The sequence below is a fragment of the Micropterus salmoides genome, unplaced genomic scaffold (genome assembly GCF_014851395.1).
Source record: "Micropterus salmoides isolate LMB-PRFRI ecotype aquatic unplaced genomic scaffold, ASM1485139v1 Ms_hic_scaffold_8, whole genome shotgun sequence".
Taxonomy (NCBI): domain Eukaryota; kingdom Metazoa; phylum Chordata; class Actinopteri; order Centrarchiformes; family Centrarchidae; genus Micropterus; species Micropterus salmoides.
The window spans coordinates 37,047,684-37,062,040 of NW_024044570.1; the positions used below are offsets into that span (position 1 = coordinate 37,047,684).

The 14,357-nt window shown below is 39.6% G+C and overlaps 1 protein-coding gene across 2 annotated transcripts; it reads right to left on the reverse strand.

Annotated features, from left to right (window-relative positions):
• Positions 1-333: 333 nt before the first annotated feature.
• On the reverse strand, positions 334-8,833 carry gal (galanin/GMAP prepropeptide). 2 transcript variants are annotated; one of them, XM_038706110.1, is made up of 7 exons: positions 8,720-8,833; positions 8,515-8,595; positions 7,580-7,634; positions 6,649-6,720; positions 2,782-2,868; positions 1,361-1,432; positions 334-763 (listed from the first exon to the last, which is right to left on the reverse strand). In XM_038706110.1, exons 2-7 carry the CDS (start codon positions 8,593-8,595, stop codon positions 702-704), a joined length of 429 nt encoding a protein of 142 aa, XP_038562038.1. In that variant the 5' UTR covers positions 8,720-8,833; the 3' UTR covers positions 334-701. The 2 variants fall into 2 exon arrangements, with proteins under 2 accessions (XP_038562038.1, XP_038562039.1); XM_038706111.1 differs by lacking the exon at positions 6,649-6,720.
• Between the last annotated feature and the right edge of the window lie 5,524 nt (positions 8,834-14,357).

The window sequence follows — 14,357 nt, forward strand, 5'->3', positions numbered from 1 at the left end:
CCAAAGTGTAGAGAGGATCTACGGTAATTTCAAGTACATTATAATAATGAAACAAGAACAAGACATTAAACTACAGTTAAGAGAGAAACATAAGTACCCATGTATCATGTTTTCAAATAAATGTGGTTTCTCCAAGACTGATTTCCCTTAAAGACAATCTGAAGGTCTGTTTTTGTTGTTCGTTCTCATAACAAATCCAGTGTTCAGTGACATTTTACTGAATGAGCAAGGTGAAACATGTACTACTTGCTTCTTTTTGTTTTTACTCAAATGCAGCTGAAATCTAAGTGATAATTATGACTATGACTAATGGAGAGAAAGAAATTCAAGTTGTCCAGTGCCATTTGTTTGTTTATTTCACTCCATTTTATTAAATGAGATGATGGTATATTAAGGTGAAAATACAGTGTTTGATTCTGAATAGACGTCTCTGTTACCTAGATCCACCTAGTCAGTAGACACTCACTGACCTTCAGTGGATATAACATTAGATTTACACAGGAGAAGAAAGATCTGATATTTCTTTTGGGGGACAATCAATCTGTCATAAAGAGTTACAGAATCAGCTCTTTTAGTACCAGGACAAATCCAGCATCAGAGTGTGAAGAGCTACAGTAAGGTGACATTTAGGGCAGTGGGAGCCCAGACAGCAGAAACATAGACTTGGGTAGATGGAGATAACATGCAGAGAGGCAGAATCATTAGGGATTGGCCAGTTCGTCTGATGTCACAGAGGAAGGAAGGCTGTCCAAGGCTCCCATCTCTGTAAACACATACACAAAGCTGGATGTCTTCGGGCTCAGAGACAATTACTAGACAAGAAATTTGTCAGTTCAACCGACGTCAAAGCTATTATACACTTCAAAGTCCACCAGGGCCTATGGACAGCTCAGTCAGTCTGTTTATCCAGTACACATTTTTATATATAAGATATCTCTATAGATAGATATATCTGTAAGATATAAGTACTGACTAGATTTCAATGGTATTTACTGAAGGATTTTCATTACATCCAAATGAAGATTCATGGCCATTTTAGTGACCTCCTGACTTCTCCTCCAGTGCCCACCATGAGGACACATTTTCCACTTGTACACAATATATCTTACAGTCTAACAAGCAGATCAGCATGTCATTTTCTGAGCTCATTCATGCAAAGGGGATAAACACTTTAAATGACCCATTGACCCTTCCCCTAGTGGCATCTTGAGTACAACAGTACATTTTTTACTCCACTAGAAGGAGTCCTGTATTAATGGGCTGTTATAAAGTGAATAAAACAGTCACACATTAGCAATATAGCTTGTTTGCTTGATGTCTTTGTTGGTCAAGTTAGTTAGAACAGACATGATACGCATACCTTTGAGTTTGAGGTATGACAAGAAGTCAATGACAGTGTGGATGATGTCTCCATCTGCTATTCTCAGGGCACCTGTGAAGGTAAAGCAACAAAGTGACGCGTGTTATGTGAAGTTGGTAGTATGGTGTAAAGTTTGACTGGAGCTCTGGTAACACGTAGGGAAATGAATATCTCCAGAAGCCAAGATGTCTTGGAAGAATTAATTTTAAAGATGTGAATTACAGAGAAAACTGAACCGATGCTTGTTTTGTCAAAAAGCAAATCAGCGTTCTGGGAAGGTCCAGTGAACTAACTAACCACTAACATCAGAGGGATGTAGGTGGTTGCTTTATTGACTTAATGTAAATATACACATTTTAAAATTTCAGCCAACTGTCTAGTTTTCGTTTTCAGACCCATTTCAGAACTTCAACATGAGTTCTTCTGTGTTGAATCAATGTTTTTAAAGAATCATGATCATGTGTTGCAGCTGGGAGAGAGGCTGAGAGGGGAGTGTCAGCATGTAGCAATAGCCCTGCTGTTCATCATGTTAAAAGAACTTAATGTAGTAATTTTATGTTAAAATAAGAGCTTCAAAATCATTGGGATGCTACATGACTTGTCATTGCCACTCCAGGCTAGAAGAAGAGGAAGAAGCAAAAAGTATGTACAAGAAGCTAGCTCAGAATCCTCAGTGTGGATATCATGGCAGAGGCTGCGAAGAGCCAGAAGAAGGTGTTGTTGGAGGAAGTGAGGAAGAGAAAGAGAGAGAGTGACCGAGCGAGAGACCGTACAAGAGTAAATATCAGACTGGCTTTTACTCGTTGGCGTGAACTAAAAGAGCTGAATGGCTGCAAGGCAGGCAGAGCTGGCCTTCTTTCTGTTGGACTAGTCAGTAATGTTGCTGTCTTGTGTTGTCACACTTGGTTGATGTTTGGCTGTGTTAGCAAAGTTAGCAACTTGCTAGTTTTTGATCATAAGTAAGGTAATCAAAACAAATGCACATGTACAGCTGTCCTTATTTACAACAGCGGTGAAGAACACTGAAACAGCAGAGGCGCCAAACTACACCAAATATTACATGATGGTGCTTTAAAGCTCAGGTAGTTCATTTATTTCAGAAGCATTTTTGTTATATTTGTGGAAACATCCTGAACAAAATCTGGTATCTATGGCTGTCAATGGACTGTCATAAGCACGGGTTCTATGGAACACGGAAATACTTGATTTTGTTAAAGTGCTCAGTAACATCACACGATGGTCCATATTTTGATACTCATTTGAGGCCAGTAAAGTTAAAAAACATCAACAATGAGCTGCAGGGAGGGAGCAGTTTTTACAGGTGCACAACAGAACATTCATCAAAATCATCAGTCAGGTGTATCTTCTAACAATAGACAGAGGAAGGTTGTCCTGTTTCTGTGTGTGAGAGACAGACAGACCTGTTCTGAAGTCCTCCTCCTGGCCCATGTCCCTCTTGCCAGCCAGACCCGGCTTATCTCCGAGTGTCCTGTGTCCATCTATTCCATCTGGACAATGAGGAGTGATCACAGTCGTACAGTCATACAAACAGCAGATGGGTCAGCCGAGCATTTGAGTGCACTGCAGCCCTAAACTCAGTTCCTTTGAAATTCAGCAAATTCACCATGAAATATAAACTGCAGTTATAAAATTATTACCGCTATGTCTAATTTTCAAGAAAATCATTTCAGCTGCTCAGGGTTTCCCATATATCAGCTGTGAATGAACTGTTTTTATTATTATTATTTGCAATAGTAAATTACTTGAATTAACAGTTGTGCTAAATTAACATAATCTCCAAAATACACACATATTTGCTAAATATCCCACTGTTTCAGAAGCATCACACATTGGACACACATGCATACACAGTGAACACGTGGCACACCTCCACCTAATTCTTGTAAGAAGAGCTAAGGACATTGTTGGCATGGTATTTGCTTTGTTATTGTTTGGTTCAATTTCCAAACTTTTACGGACCACCTGCAGGGCTTGGCTCACGGAATTGCAGTAAAACAGAGATTTGACCAACAGAAGAAGGTATGAAAAAGCACACATTTAAAATAGGATCAACTGTAGTTTAAACACACAAGGGAATGCATTAGAATAATAATGATGAAAAAAATGAAAGTAAAATAATGGACAATCAAAGCGATTTGCTTAGCCATGGTGGTGGGTGCATCATTACTTCTCAGTATATTCCTATGCAGGCTACACACTTTAAAAGTGGCACAAAGTTTCAATGGGCCTACAGATCATAGGGAGATGTTACTGACGGAGTTCAAAGTCCTCATCCTATATAACCCCATGTGTTCAAATCAGTTTTAGTGGTTCATGACAGCTCTGCTGTGTAACAGACCAGAACAAAGCAAACATGTCCATCACCAATGGTGGTTTTTAAAGGACACATCCAGAACATACAGGCTGAAGTTGATTATTTTGTGTCATTTTAAAAAAAAATGCTGTCATCTATGTGTGTCCAGTAGCGTTCTGCTACCTGGCCACAGTCACCTTTTTTGCTGTGGAGGTTATTTTCAAATAGAACTTAATCAGAAATGTCCCTTTTCTCTCTCTGACTTAATCAGTTGTTTGGTGCATGTCATGTGTGTACTTTTTTATCTTACATATAAATGGATATGCACTTAATCTGGCTGTGATTGAGGGCAATGCTTTGGCATTAGCCTGGTGAACTAAAAAATTATGCAAAAAAGATGGCCTCAATCATGTCTCAAATTTGGCAATACCAGTGCGGTGCAGGTTGGCTCTCAAAGACATGGGTACGCAAAGGGTTCGTTGTCTGTGTAGATGTCTAGTGTTTGAGTACAGAAAAGTCTCTGAACTTCCCACTTCCCTGAGCTTTTCTGTGCGACCTTGTGGAACTCCCACGCGGTCGATGAGTCAGTTCCAAATGTTTAGCCTAACTTAGCACAACACTGCAAGCAGGTGGAAACTAGCCTATCTCTGTAACAAGGGAACAATGTTCTAGAAAGAACCTCCAACACTGTCATATAAACTACGCTAGCAATCAATACATCTAAGTGTAATTTGGGTTTTGTTCAGAGTTAGGAGAGTGTAACATCCCGGCAACCCCTCTATGAGCACTAATCCAAACAATGATGAAAGCTGCAAAACACGTCCTTGCTTAATCCGTACTATGAGAATAAAAATTAAAAAGCTTTATTATTTGTCATATTTTTCTTTCCTAACTCACCGTTCTTCTTCAGGTATGTGTCTTTGTCTTTAAGTTCACACACCGTACACAGCTCTCTGGGTGAAGAGGAGGAACGTTAGGCTAAGTGGTGGAATTGTTTGACTCATCTTAGGGGCTTCCTCATTAGCTAAAGTAGTGCTTGAGCTGGTAGCCCTTGCACTTTTTGCGTGTGTGTTGAACTATATGCTTAAACATCCGATTAAAATACATGACATTGGAGTGGGGGAAAATTATGTATTTTAATGGTTTTGCCTTTCAAGTATAAAAAGCTCCTCTTATCTCTATGAGCTCTTGGTGGTTTTGTCTTCACATTTAATATTATATATACTGCAATGTTAAATGCAATGCATTTTTATTATCAAAATCAAAAGTGCCCAGTTAAACAACATTCCTTGTAAGCTTTATTGCTATGTTAATAAGCAAATTACTCTTAGTGAATTGTTAATGTGATAAATAAATGATCAGTTTAGAGAATACTGAATCCCTCCACAGAGGGACATTTTCTACATAATGCTTATTAGATGTTTTTCCCACAGTGGGAGTTAGAGACGCAGTGGAGTCAGAAACAGTTAGAAGAGTATTATATTTTCATTATGTTGGCTCTACTGGACATTGGATTCAAAAAGAAACGGTGACTACAGGCTTCATGAGCTGACTTTGATCACGTGTTTCACACAAAACCAAAGCAAAAAGAGAAGATGGCTGTCAGCAGAGAAGATACCAAGTTACTGCTGATGTCTGGGTCATAGATCAGACAGTCATTGACGGAAAGGATTTAACACTAAACACTGAATATGATGACCTCTTGAAGTTTATGTTAACTTGACCACTTACTTTCTGTCCCCCTAAAATAGGGGGGTTATGTGTAAAAAGGGATACAATAACTGCACTGCTCATCTGATGTGGATGGAACCCACAACTTATAGATGAGAGTCAGTCATTCTTTCATTTCAAATCCAATGGGTTGGAGTGCAAAGCCAACACATCAAAAATGTGTCACTGCCCTTATATCTAACTAGCTCTGCATAAGGAATGCAAACCACAACTGAAAGGGTAACCCAAGGTTCAGGTTCAGTTTTCTCACATTCTGAAACTGCAAAAAAAATGACAGCAGCACTAAATATGCAACAACCAAATGAAGAATTCATTCCAGTATTAACTGTGGAATTGTTGCATGGACAAAATGCTTCCCATTTTGCATTCCAGGTCTGTTTCTGTGCAGTGAAGACTTTCATTTTTGAAAGCATTGCATTGGGCTGTCTTAACTCCCTAGATGACTGGTTTAAAACATTATTAACTTATTGTTTTGAATGTCATCCTAATGCTTTTCCATGCCAGTGTAAAGCACTTTGAATTGTGTTTGAAATGTGCTATACAGGCTGCCTTGCACACACATTCACTGCAAACAGAGTGTATGCATATGCTAACATCGAGCTAACATGATACAATACTGTACAATATAAAACATAACGATGAAAGGCATCTTTTTAACTATTAATGCAGTTAAGCTAGGCTATCCTGGACATACAGCACCTCTGTACTGGACAGACAAACTGATATTGCTCTTCTGATCCTACTCTGGGTTAAACAGAAACACATATGTGAGGTATGGGGAGTTGTTTGAAATAGTATAGTAGTTTTGTTTGTAATGTCATATAGTATATGCTGTTAACGTAAGCGAGAGATGTTGGAATTTCCAAATCTAAATAAAATCCATTATCAACATTAATATAATAGATTCAGCTAACTGTTTGTTCATATATGGTAACTAATCATCATCACCACTTTAGGCTATTTAACCTGTAGTACTAGCTCTGAATGGGGCGGCCATTTTAGAACAATGCATTAACGCTCACAAGATAGAGTAGGGGGGTGTTTTCCTCCTCCTCCCATTCTGTCGACATTACGTAAACAAATAGACAAATGAGGTGTTTGGATGCGTAAGCGCAGACAGCAGTAGGATGACAGACGTCCTCCCCTGATGAGTGACAGAAGCAGCTAAGAGGCGGGATGTTTGGACAAAGCAATTCCTGGCCTGACACCAAGGCCCTGCAGCGGCCGTATGTTTCTATCTTACATTGAGTGACCAGCTCGTCTCTGCCTCTGGCACTGGGAGAATCCTTTATCTGAATTAGGTGATCAATACGACCTGAAACACAGGATGAGGCAGGAGCAACCTTTACCTGGGCTTCTCACACACACACACACACACACACACACACACACACACACACACACAGGGACAGCATTTCCAGGGTTCCTTTTCTGGATTGATTTGGAACCCACTAATGGGTAAGAACACACAGACACACACACACACACACACACAGACACACACATCTGGATACCCAGTGTTCACTTAATGTGTTCTCTACAGGTAATGAGGCAATCTTTTAAATTATACTAAATTAGCTGACACAGTGGAGACAGGGACAAAGAAACAGATCAGATTCACAGAAGATGAGTTCGGCTGTCTCTTTTGTAAGCTATGCTACATAGACAACATTTTTAGGCAATACAGGCCAGCACTGGGATACGTAAAGACCCAGGAAGCATTTCAGAGATTAGTCACAGCTCTATAACTGTGTACAAGCTTTAAAAATGATTTCTAGGTGTACATATAGTAATTATTTAACAATAAACAGTTGATATGTACTCCCACACTTGGTTGTATTGATCCATTTTTTTATATCAAAACAAAGTTTAACATTTTGGGAAGCAGGCTTATTAACTGTCTTGCGAAGAGTTAGATGAGATGATTGATACGACTCCCATATCTGTCCAAGTTAATAGCTTAACAAAGGTGTGTTAGAATTTAATAGCCAAAATGTGTAATGTGTTTTCACAGGATCTGATAAAGAAATGATTTGGACATGTTGGCAGCACAGGTAACCTCGTGGGAACATGTGTTGAAGTAAAGTTTTAAATAACAGCTGATTACTGATGCAGTGTAACAGTGGGCTGTGTGTGTGTGTGTGTTTGTGTGTGTGTGCACAGTCAGTACTTACGGGGACCTAACAGGTAGCCAGCGCTGTTCAGAGTCCAGCCACGCTTCTCCTTTGCCTGCAGGGTCCAGTGACACACAATGATCAGATCACACAGGTTTACTGCTCAGTGTTTCTGACATGTCTTTAGGTGTTTTGGAATATAAAATATGCTGATACAGTAGTGTACATTTGAAGCCTATGAATGAATTAGAAAATAAATAAATGAACTCCTCTTCCTCTTTCCTACTTCTTTATGTAGTGGAATCCCCATCATTTTGAAAAACACACATATACACAGGTGTAAAACCCAACAGCCAACTTTATCTGAGATCGTCTATTCAATTATCAACTCAACTCCCATATTACCACTCCCTGATAGATATTCAAATTTAAGCTGTTTTATTATCTTAGGTGTTTGTGATTTCTGATATCTTTGCCCTTAAAAAATCACTACTCAGAAAGCTCTGTTGTCATGGTAAACAGAACAGACCATGTCATTTATCATAAGGAAAGCACCCACCAGTCCCAGCAGAGCTTCTTCACTTCTCTCATCAATAAATTCAATTTGTCTGGCTAAATATGTGACGAACTGACCTGTGCCAGGGCCTGGCTTTGCCTAACGCTGTATGCATACACTTTTTGACTTTTGTGGAAAACACTTCCAGGCATCCATTCTTATATTACCGTACTACACATTTTAATGTGTAACCCTGCAACAGCATTTTAAATAGCTTACCAAGTGGCATTGCCTCTCTTTCCAGGTTTGTTATACATAGTAAATTGCATGTGGTCATATAATTTAATAATAGGCTGAAGTATTTTATATTGTACCTAATTCTACATGGTCTGCCTCCGTACTGTATCTCTGACGGATTTGGCACACAATCGCATTTTTTTTTTAGACAAAATAACAATAAAGTTGCGCTGAATAGGCCTATTGAACTTAAGCAGCTTACCGCAATGACCAAGCCGATGGACTCGGAGAGAGTTGCGCAAAAGATGAGCGACACGCAAAAAATCCCAAAGCACCTCTGCATCTAAGAAAGAAAGAAAGAACAGAACATATCGATAGAAACGTGCTAAGAAAGAGTGAGTAGTTAGTTAATACATTTTTAGTCTAACTTTTGAAGAGACTAAAAAATGCACAAAGCAGAAAGTTACCTTTGAGTTGAGAGTCTCTGTTCCTCACTGAGTCAGCAGCAGAAGTGGGTCTGGGTGTGTGACGCTGTGTGGTTCGGATGAAATGAGGACTCCGTCCACCTTTTATGTCCTCCCAGCCCGACCCCGACCGGCGGCACACGTCACGACCCCCCCTCCTCCCGCAGATCACGGATGTAACTCATAATGAAATTCAATAATGTCATGCAATGCTTTTTCTTTGTTGCCCTCGGAGACATGAGATTGAATTTAAAAAGGGTGAAAATACGTCTCCCGTTTTTCTGTCCTAATCAGATAACGATCTTATTCCGGGAGCTTGACAAATCTGAAGGAGCAGGTTGGCAGTAAAACATGTTCTGGTCCATGATCATCACTGATTTTATGGCTTACAATGTTTATGATTGCCTTACTTTTTTGCTTTTCTATTTCTTCCCTGATGTATTGCTTCATTGAAGTTTTAGGATCTGTAGGATCATATTGTGCTGCTTTAGATTTTAGTCGCTCAATGGAGATGTGTTTACCATATAGTACTTTCTAAATGTGTTCACCCTGGGTCCAAAATTGATGCTGTTTAATGTGTTTTTGCAACAGTATTTAACAAGTGAATTTCTGATTTTAATCATGACCTAAAATTTATAATGGTTTATAATTTTGTGTATTTCTAGGTCCCATGACTAATTCAAGACCATGTATAAAGAAGACAGAAACAAAGAAGCCACCCTTACGGTAGGCGACAGTGTTTGGTGAATGAAGCCTATGTTGGAAAAGAATTACGCAACTTGTGTGATTTTGAGTTGGGAAAATGATGCAAATATATAAATATGTTGAGTAAATGGTATGGTATGTAAATCTACAAGGTGTAACATGTTACCACAAATGTTTCTTGACCACACCAACGTCCTTCAGTTTGATCTGGAAAAACTTTTGCTTGTATTCAAATGCTCGTAATCTTCTTGTGTAGGGAGCCACCAGATACGAGACTACGATGCTTTGAAAGACCCTTATGAGCTTCTGTGATCAGGACAAACCCCTTTAAGGGTTCCCATCAAGAATAATTTAGTTATCTAAAATATGTGAAAATGGGTTCACAGCCCCTGTAACTGCTGTTTGATTAGATAATCTTCTAAATACCTGTGAGAAGATTTCTGCTGGGATTTTAAAGTCACATGATTTAATACACACTTTATATTTCGCACTTTCTCTTACTTTAACAGGAATGAAAGACATCATCAAAATAAACATGATTACACTGTGGCACATGTTACAGACTAAAACAGTGAAATTAAACAATGTTTCATCTCAGTGGAACCTACTGATGAAGCTTTAAGACTCCCTGGACACCATTTTAAGAGCCTATCTGGCCATGATACTAATAATCCATTCTAATAACATTCACTTTTGTGGTCCTCAGGCACATCTCTGCAAACAAATAAAACTATTATGAAGGATGAGAGATCCTTCATTCGGGTTACTGCTTTGAGTAGGTGAAGATTCTAGGTGTGTGAATCCAGCCAGAGACTCCGCTCCTGCTGTGTCACTACAATTACAAGTCAGTATTCAACAAGTAGACTTAGTCAGTAGAAATATAAACCGCCACTGAGCCGACATTAATGATTATCAACTGATAATCTGTCAGCTGGCCCATGTGCTACTGCTGTACAGGTGAAATTAATTCAAAATAGCAATAGCAATATTATTGCTTCAGTTAATGACAGATTGGAATGACTAAGCACTTAAGATGAAGCAAATCACACAGTGCTTCAACGGATCCTAGCAGTGGCTCATTAAGAGCAATCTGCTGTTTACTGAGGGACACCTTGCTGGAACTGAGGGGAGAAGGCTGTTTAGATGGACAGGTTGGGTGATGTTGAATAGTTTTTATTCTGGCACGTATTGACAGTGGAAACGTAAGGGGAGAAGAGGGGACGTGAAAAATATCCCTGAAGGGTCAGTGGAATACAGAGGGTGAGTGTTTGAGGTCTCTGCTGCTTGTGGGATAATAAATACCTGTAACATCCTCAGTAGCAGTGGAACTGTTTAATGGTTGTACTTCAGTTATCAGTGGAATCAGCACTGAGGTCTCTGGGTTATCTTCAGTCTTCTGGGGAGTAGTATGTTTGTTTTTAAAGCAGTGAAGTAGATGTAAATGTCACTTGAGAGAAGTGGAGAAAATATGAAAATATGTTTTTGTGACTAAAAACAATTTTCTTATTTATTTTCTTATTTCTATAATTCCCAAGATGATGAGGCAAAACATGCCCTCAATCACAGAAAGATGATAACATGCAAGAAAGAGATGACATGTTTCATGCCAGTGGTGCACAATATTTTGCAGCAACATTTGAGATGTGTTTGCCAATAACCAATAGAAGAAGATATACTTTATTTAATGAGGAAACTCAATGTTTTTACTTGTTTGAGCTGTGCAGTTTGACACTAGAGGGCTGTTTTCACACTCACCTGCCTGCTTCTCTGTGCTCACCTTACCTCTCAGTTTAACACCTGGTCTCAACTGGTCTGGCAGCCAATCGTGGTCCGGTATACAGATTGCACAAATATAATGTGGACACAAGGGCTCCAGTACACATACACTGGCCATTTCAGTAAACTAGGAGACATCTGTATTAAGGAGTTAAAGCTTAATTTGCATATTCATAGATTTTTCAACATGGAGTAGGGTAATTTTAAGAACTTGTAGCAAGGTCATTAAACTTCTTTGTGGAAAAAACAAATGAGACACAAAATATTTTTTTCAAAGCAGACCATTGTTATGTCTTAAAACATGTGTCGGGTATGTAAGGTTTCACCATTAAATCCGCAATAATCAAGCAAACAAGTGGAAACTCAGCTAATCAGTGTGGTTGTTTATGTGCACTTGGTATGGTGCAGTGCTCGGTACCTCTTGCGTACTAATAATACCTTAGCAGCTGTGTACTACTTTTGTTGTTATAAGCCTCAGGACCAGAAAGAGAAATTAAAATTACCACCAAAGTTCTAATGTTGATACATCTCGCTGTGATGAACAATAGTCTTCTGTATCTATGCAGGCTTGTCTTTAGCTCGTGCAGAGGGATATCATGCAGGGACGGTGGGTTAGAGCCTCTGAGAGAACAGCCTTCAGTAACAGTGATATTATGTTTTATTATTATCCTAGTTATATTTGAACGTTATTTGAACCCATTCTGAAGCCCAGAGCAAGAAAACATGCTAATGAAATTCATCCCAAATTTCTGTATGGGGCAAACATACAAAATATATTGAATACATTTTACATCTTCCCTGAGGTGGTCAAAATAAATACTTGGTGACTGTTTAATAGCCAGGTGAAAAGGACAGCAGATGGGGAGGAAGCCATTTCATGTTCTCCACCTTCTGTGATAACACACACCACACACTGACCTGTGGAGGGGCTTCTTAGCAACGAGCTGGGCAGCTCCCCCTGAGGATTTACTGTTACTGGCTGTAATGATGGTCACTGGTATCAGACATGATGGGCATCACCACAGAGTCAGGGCTCATATGACATGATACAAGGAGAAATAGAAGGGAATGTAAGATATCAAATAAGAGAGGAAGGAACATAGAGAGAGGGATTAAATGAGAATGCGGAGGAGAGAGCAGAGCAGCTGAAAGAACGTTGAGTGGGTGAACAAAATGAAGAGGATAGGAGGAAAGAGGAGAATGAGCTTGCCGAGCACTTGATGCCGGACAGTATCCGAGAAATGTCATCTATACTGGACAATTCTGCACCTCGCAAGTTTTGTCTAATGCCAGTGTTCACTGCCAAACAAGAAGTAGTGTGTCCTTTATGTAGAGAGCTAGAAATTAAGGTTGTGGCAGGCCAGAGAGCTTCACAAGTCATTTTCAAGTCCAAGTTAGTTTTCAAGTCTCTGTTTGGAATAAATGTTTCATCCGCTGTGCAACATGGTTATTTCTAGGAATGTACTTTACATATTGATTATCTCTAATTTACCTATTTCTGTTTAAAGCAACAGTCAGCAATCACTGACCATACAAAAACATGCTGCTTGTATCAATCCCCTAAGCCCCTCCCACCAAACCCACAAGCAGAAGCCGTTTTCCCTGTAAACCTCATCCTGCTTCGTGGCCCGGCGCTCTTCTGAGGCAAAAGTTATTCCCCAGTGTTTGTCATCACTCGCCGATACGAGCGCCATGGCATTGAACATTGAGCCCGAAGCTCCATGTGGAGCTGTGACTTATTTTGTGCTACACACTATTGTTGGCAAAAGAGGGCAGTTCTTCAATTGCTGCTGGTTGTTTCTCAGACATTGAGTTTGCAAAACTTCATATTAGGCATAAGTGCACCGGTTAAAGCTCTCCTGCATAACCACACATGATGGATTATGGATGACAGCTCATTTCAGTTAATGCAGCAAAATGCATAGTAGATAACAGACTAGTTGTAATGAAGGTATAAATTGTAACTGTAGCTACTTATGTTAAAATACTCGAGTAAAGAGTAAAAGTACATTTTTAAAAAGGAATGTGAAACAACAACTTTTTTTACTCATTTGAGAGTGAGTTACTACCCACCCCAGCTTTGCATTACTCTCTCTATAGCTGTTTCACAAAGAGATCCCACAATAAAGAAAGAATAGAATAAGACTGTCCGCCAATGCCCCGCATGTGTGTTTCACATAGTGATTCACACCTGTTCCAGCTCACATTCCGGCTCAGAGGCGTATCAAATCTGACCACCTTGCCGGCTCCGTACCTTTCATACAGTGCAGCGGCCCCTCTGCTCGCATCTTGGGAGGGACTAGGATGCGAGGAGAGGAATTTAGGACCTCCTGCCTCCATCTGATCTCTTCTCTCAGCCCATTTTTCTTTCTTTAACTTCGCTAACCTCTTGCCGTCCACCAGATCTCCTTGGACTTTCCCTCCTCTCCTCATTACCTAACTGCCCCACCCATTCACACACCTGTTGCCACTTCTGGTCAGCACTGCAGTCACAGCTTCCCCATCCTTCTCCCCCAATTGCATCTCATCCACTTTTCAGCAACATATTTAGACTTGTTTGATTTGGCAACACCCGTGGGTACTGCACTGAGGACGTAGTAACAGGAGTTTGTCGCTGTCACAGTGTATGCACTGAATGTTTACACAGTGTGTTCAATAAAAACATAAAAACATATAATTGTTTGTGTGGTATTAGTTTAAGCAGACTGTATTTGTCTATTGTTGTGACTTAGATGAAGAACAGATCACACTTGTGAGCAATTTATGCAGAAAACAAGATAATTTTAAAATGATTCACATATTTTTCCTGCGACTGTATATAAAGAAGTCATTGTTATTATAAACTGATAAATAAATAGCATCAAAAATGAGGTTTGATTTTATGAAAATGAAAATTCTGGTTACTCTTGCCTGTTCGAGGGCCACAAGAAAATCAATCCGTTGTTGAACTACTCAGCAATCATGCCCACGCTAAGGTCGTGACCTGTGTATATAAGTAACCTGTGAACCAATGGAATGGTCTTTGGTCGCTGCTGCCAGTTTGTATCTATGCCTTACAGATGCTGGGGGCAATGCATGGCTGTCCATTCTAAATGTCTACAAACAGCAAATGTTTCCTCATTCTGTGATGGCAGTAAACAATTTGTACAGCTCAAAATGG

What these genes read in the sequence shown, in the direction of transcription:
- gal (XM_038706110.1), bottom strand. Translation starts at nt 8,595, where the DNA reads ATGCAGAGGTGCTTTGGGATTTTTTGCGTGTCGCTCATCTTTTGCGCA. An exon ending in CCATCGGCTTGGTCATTGCG is followed by an intron (nt 7,635 to 8,514) that starts GTAAGCTGCTTA and finishes TGGACCCTGCAG; the next exon opens with GCAAAGGAGAAGCGTGGCTG. An exon ending in GTCATACCTCAAACTCAAAG is followed by an intron (nt 764 to 1,360) that starts GTATGCGTATCA and finishes ATGTGTTTACAG; the next exon opens with AGATGGGAGCCTTGGACAGC.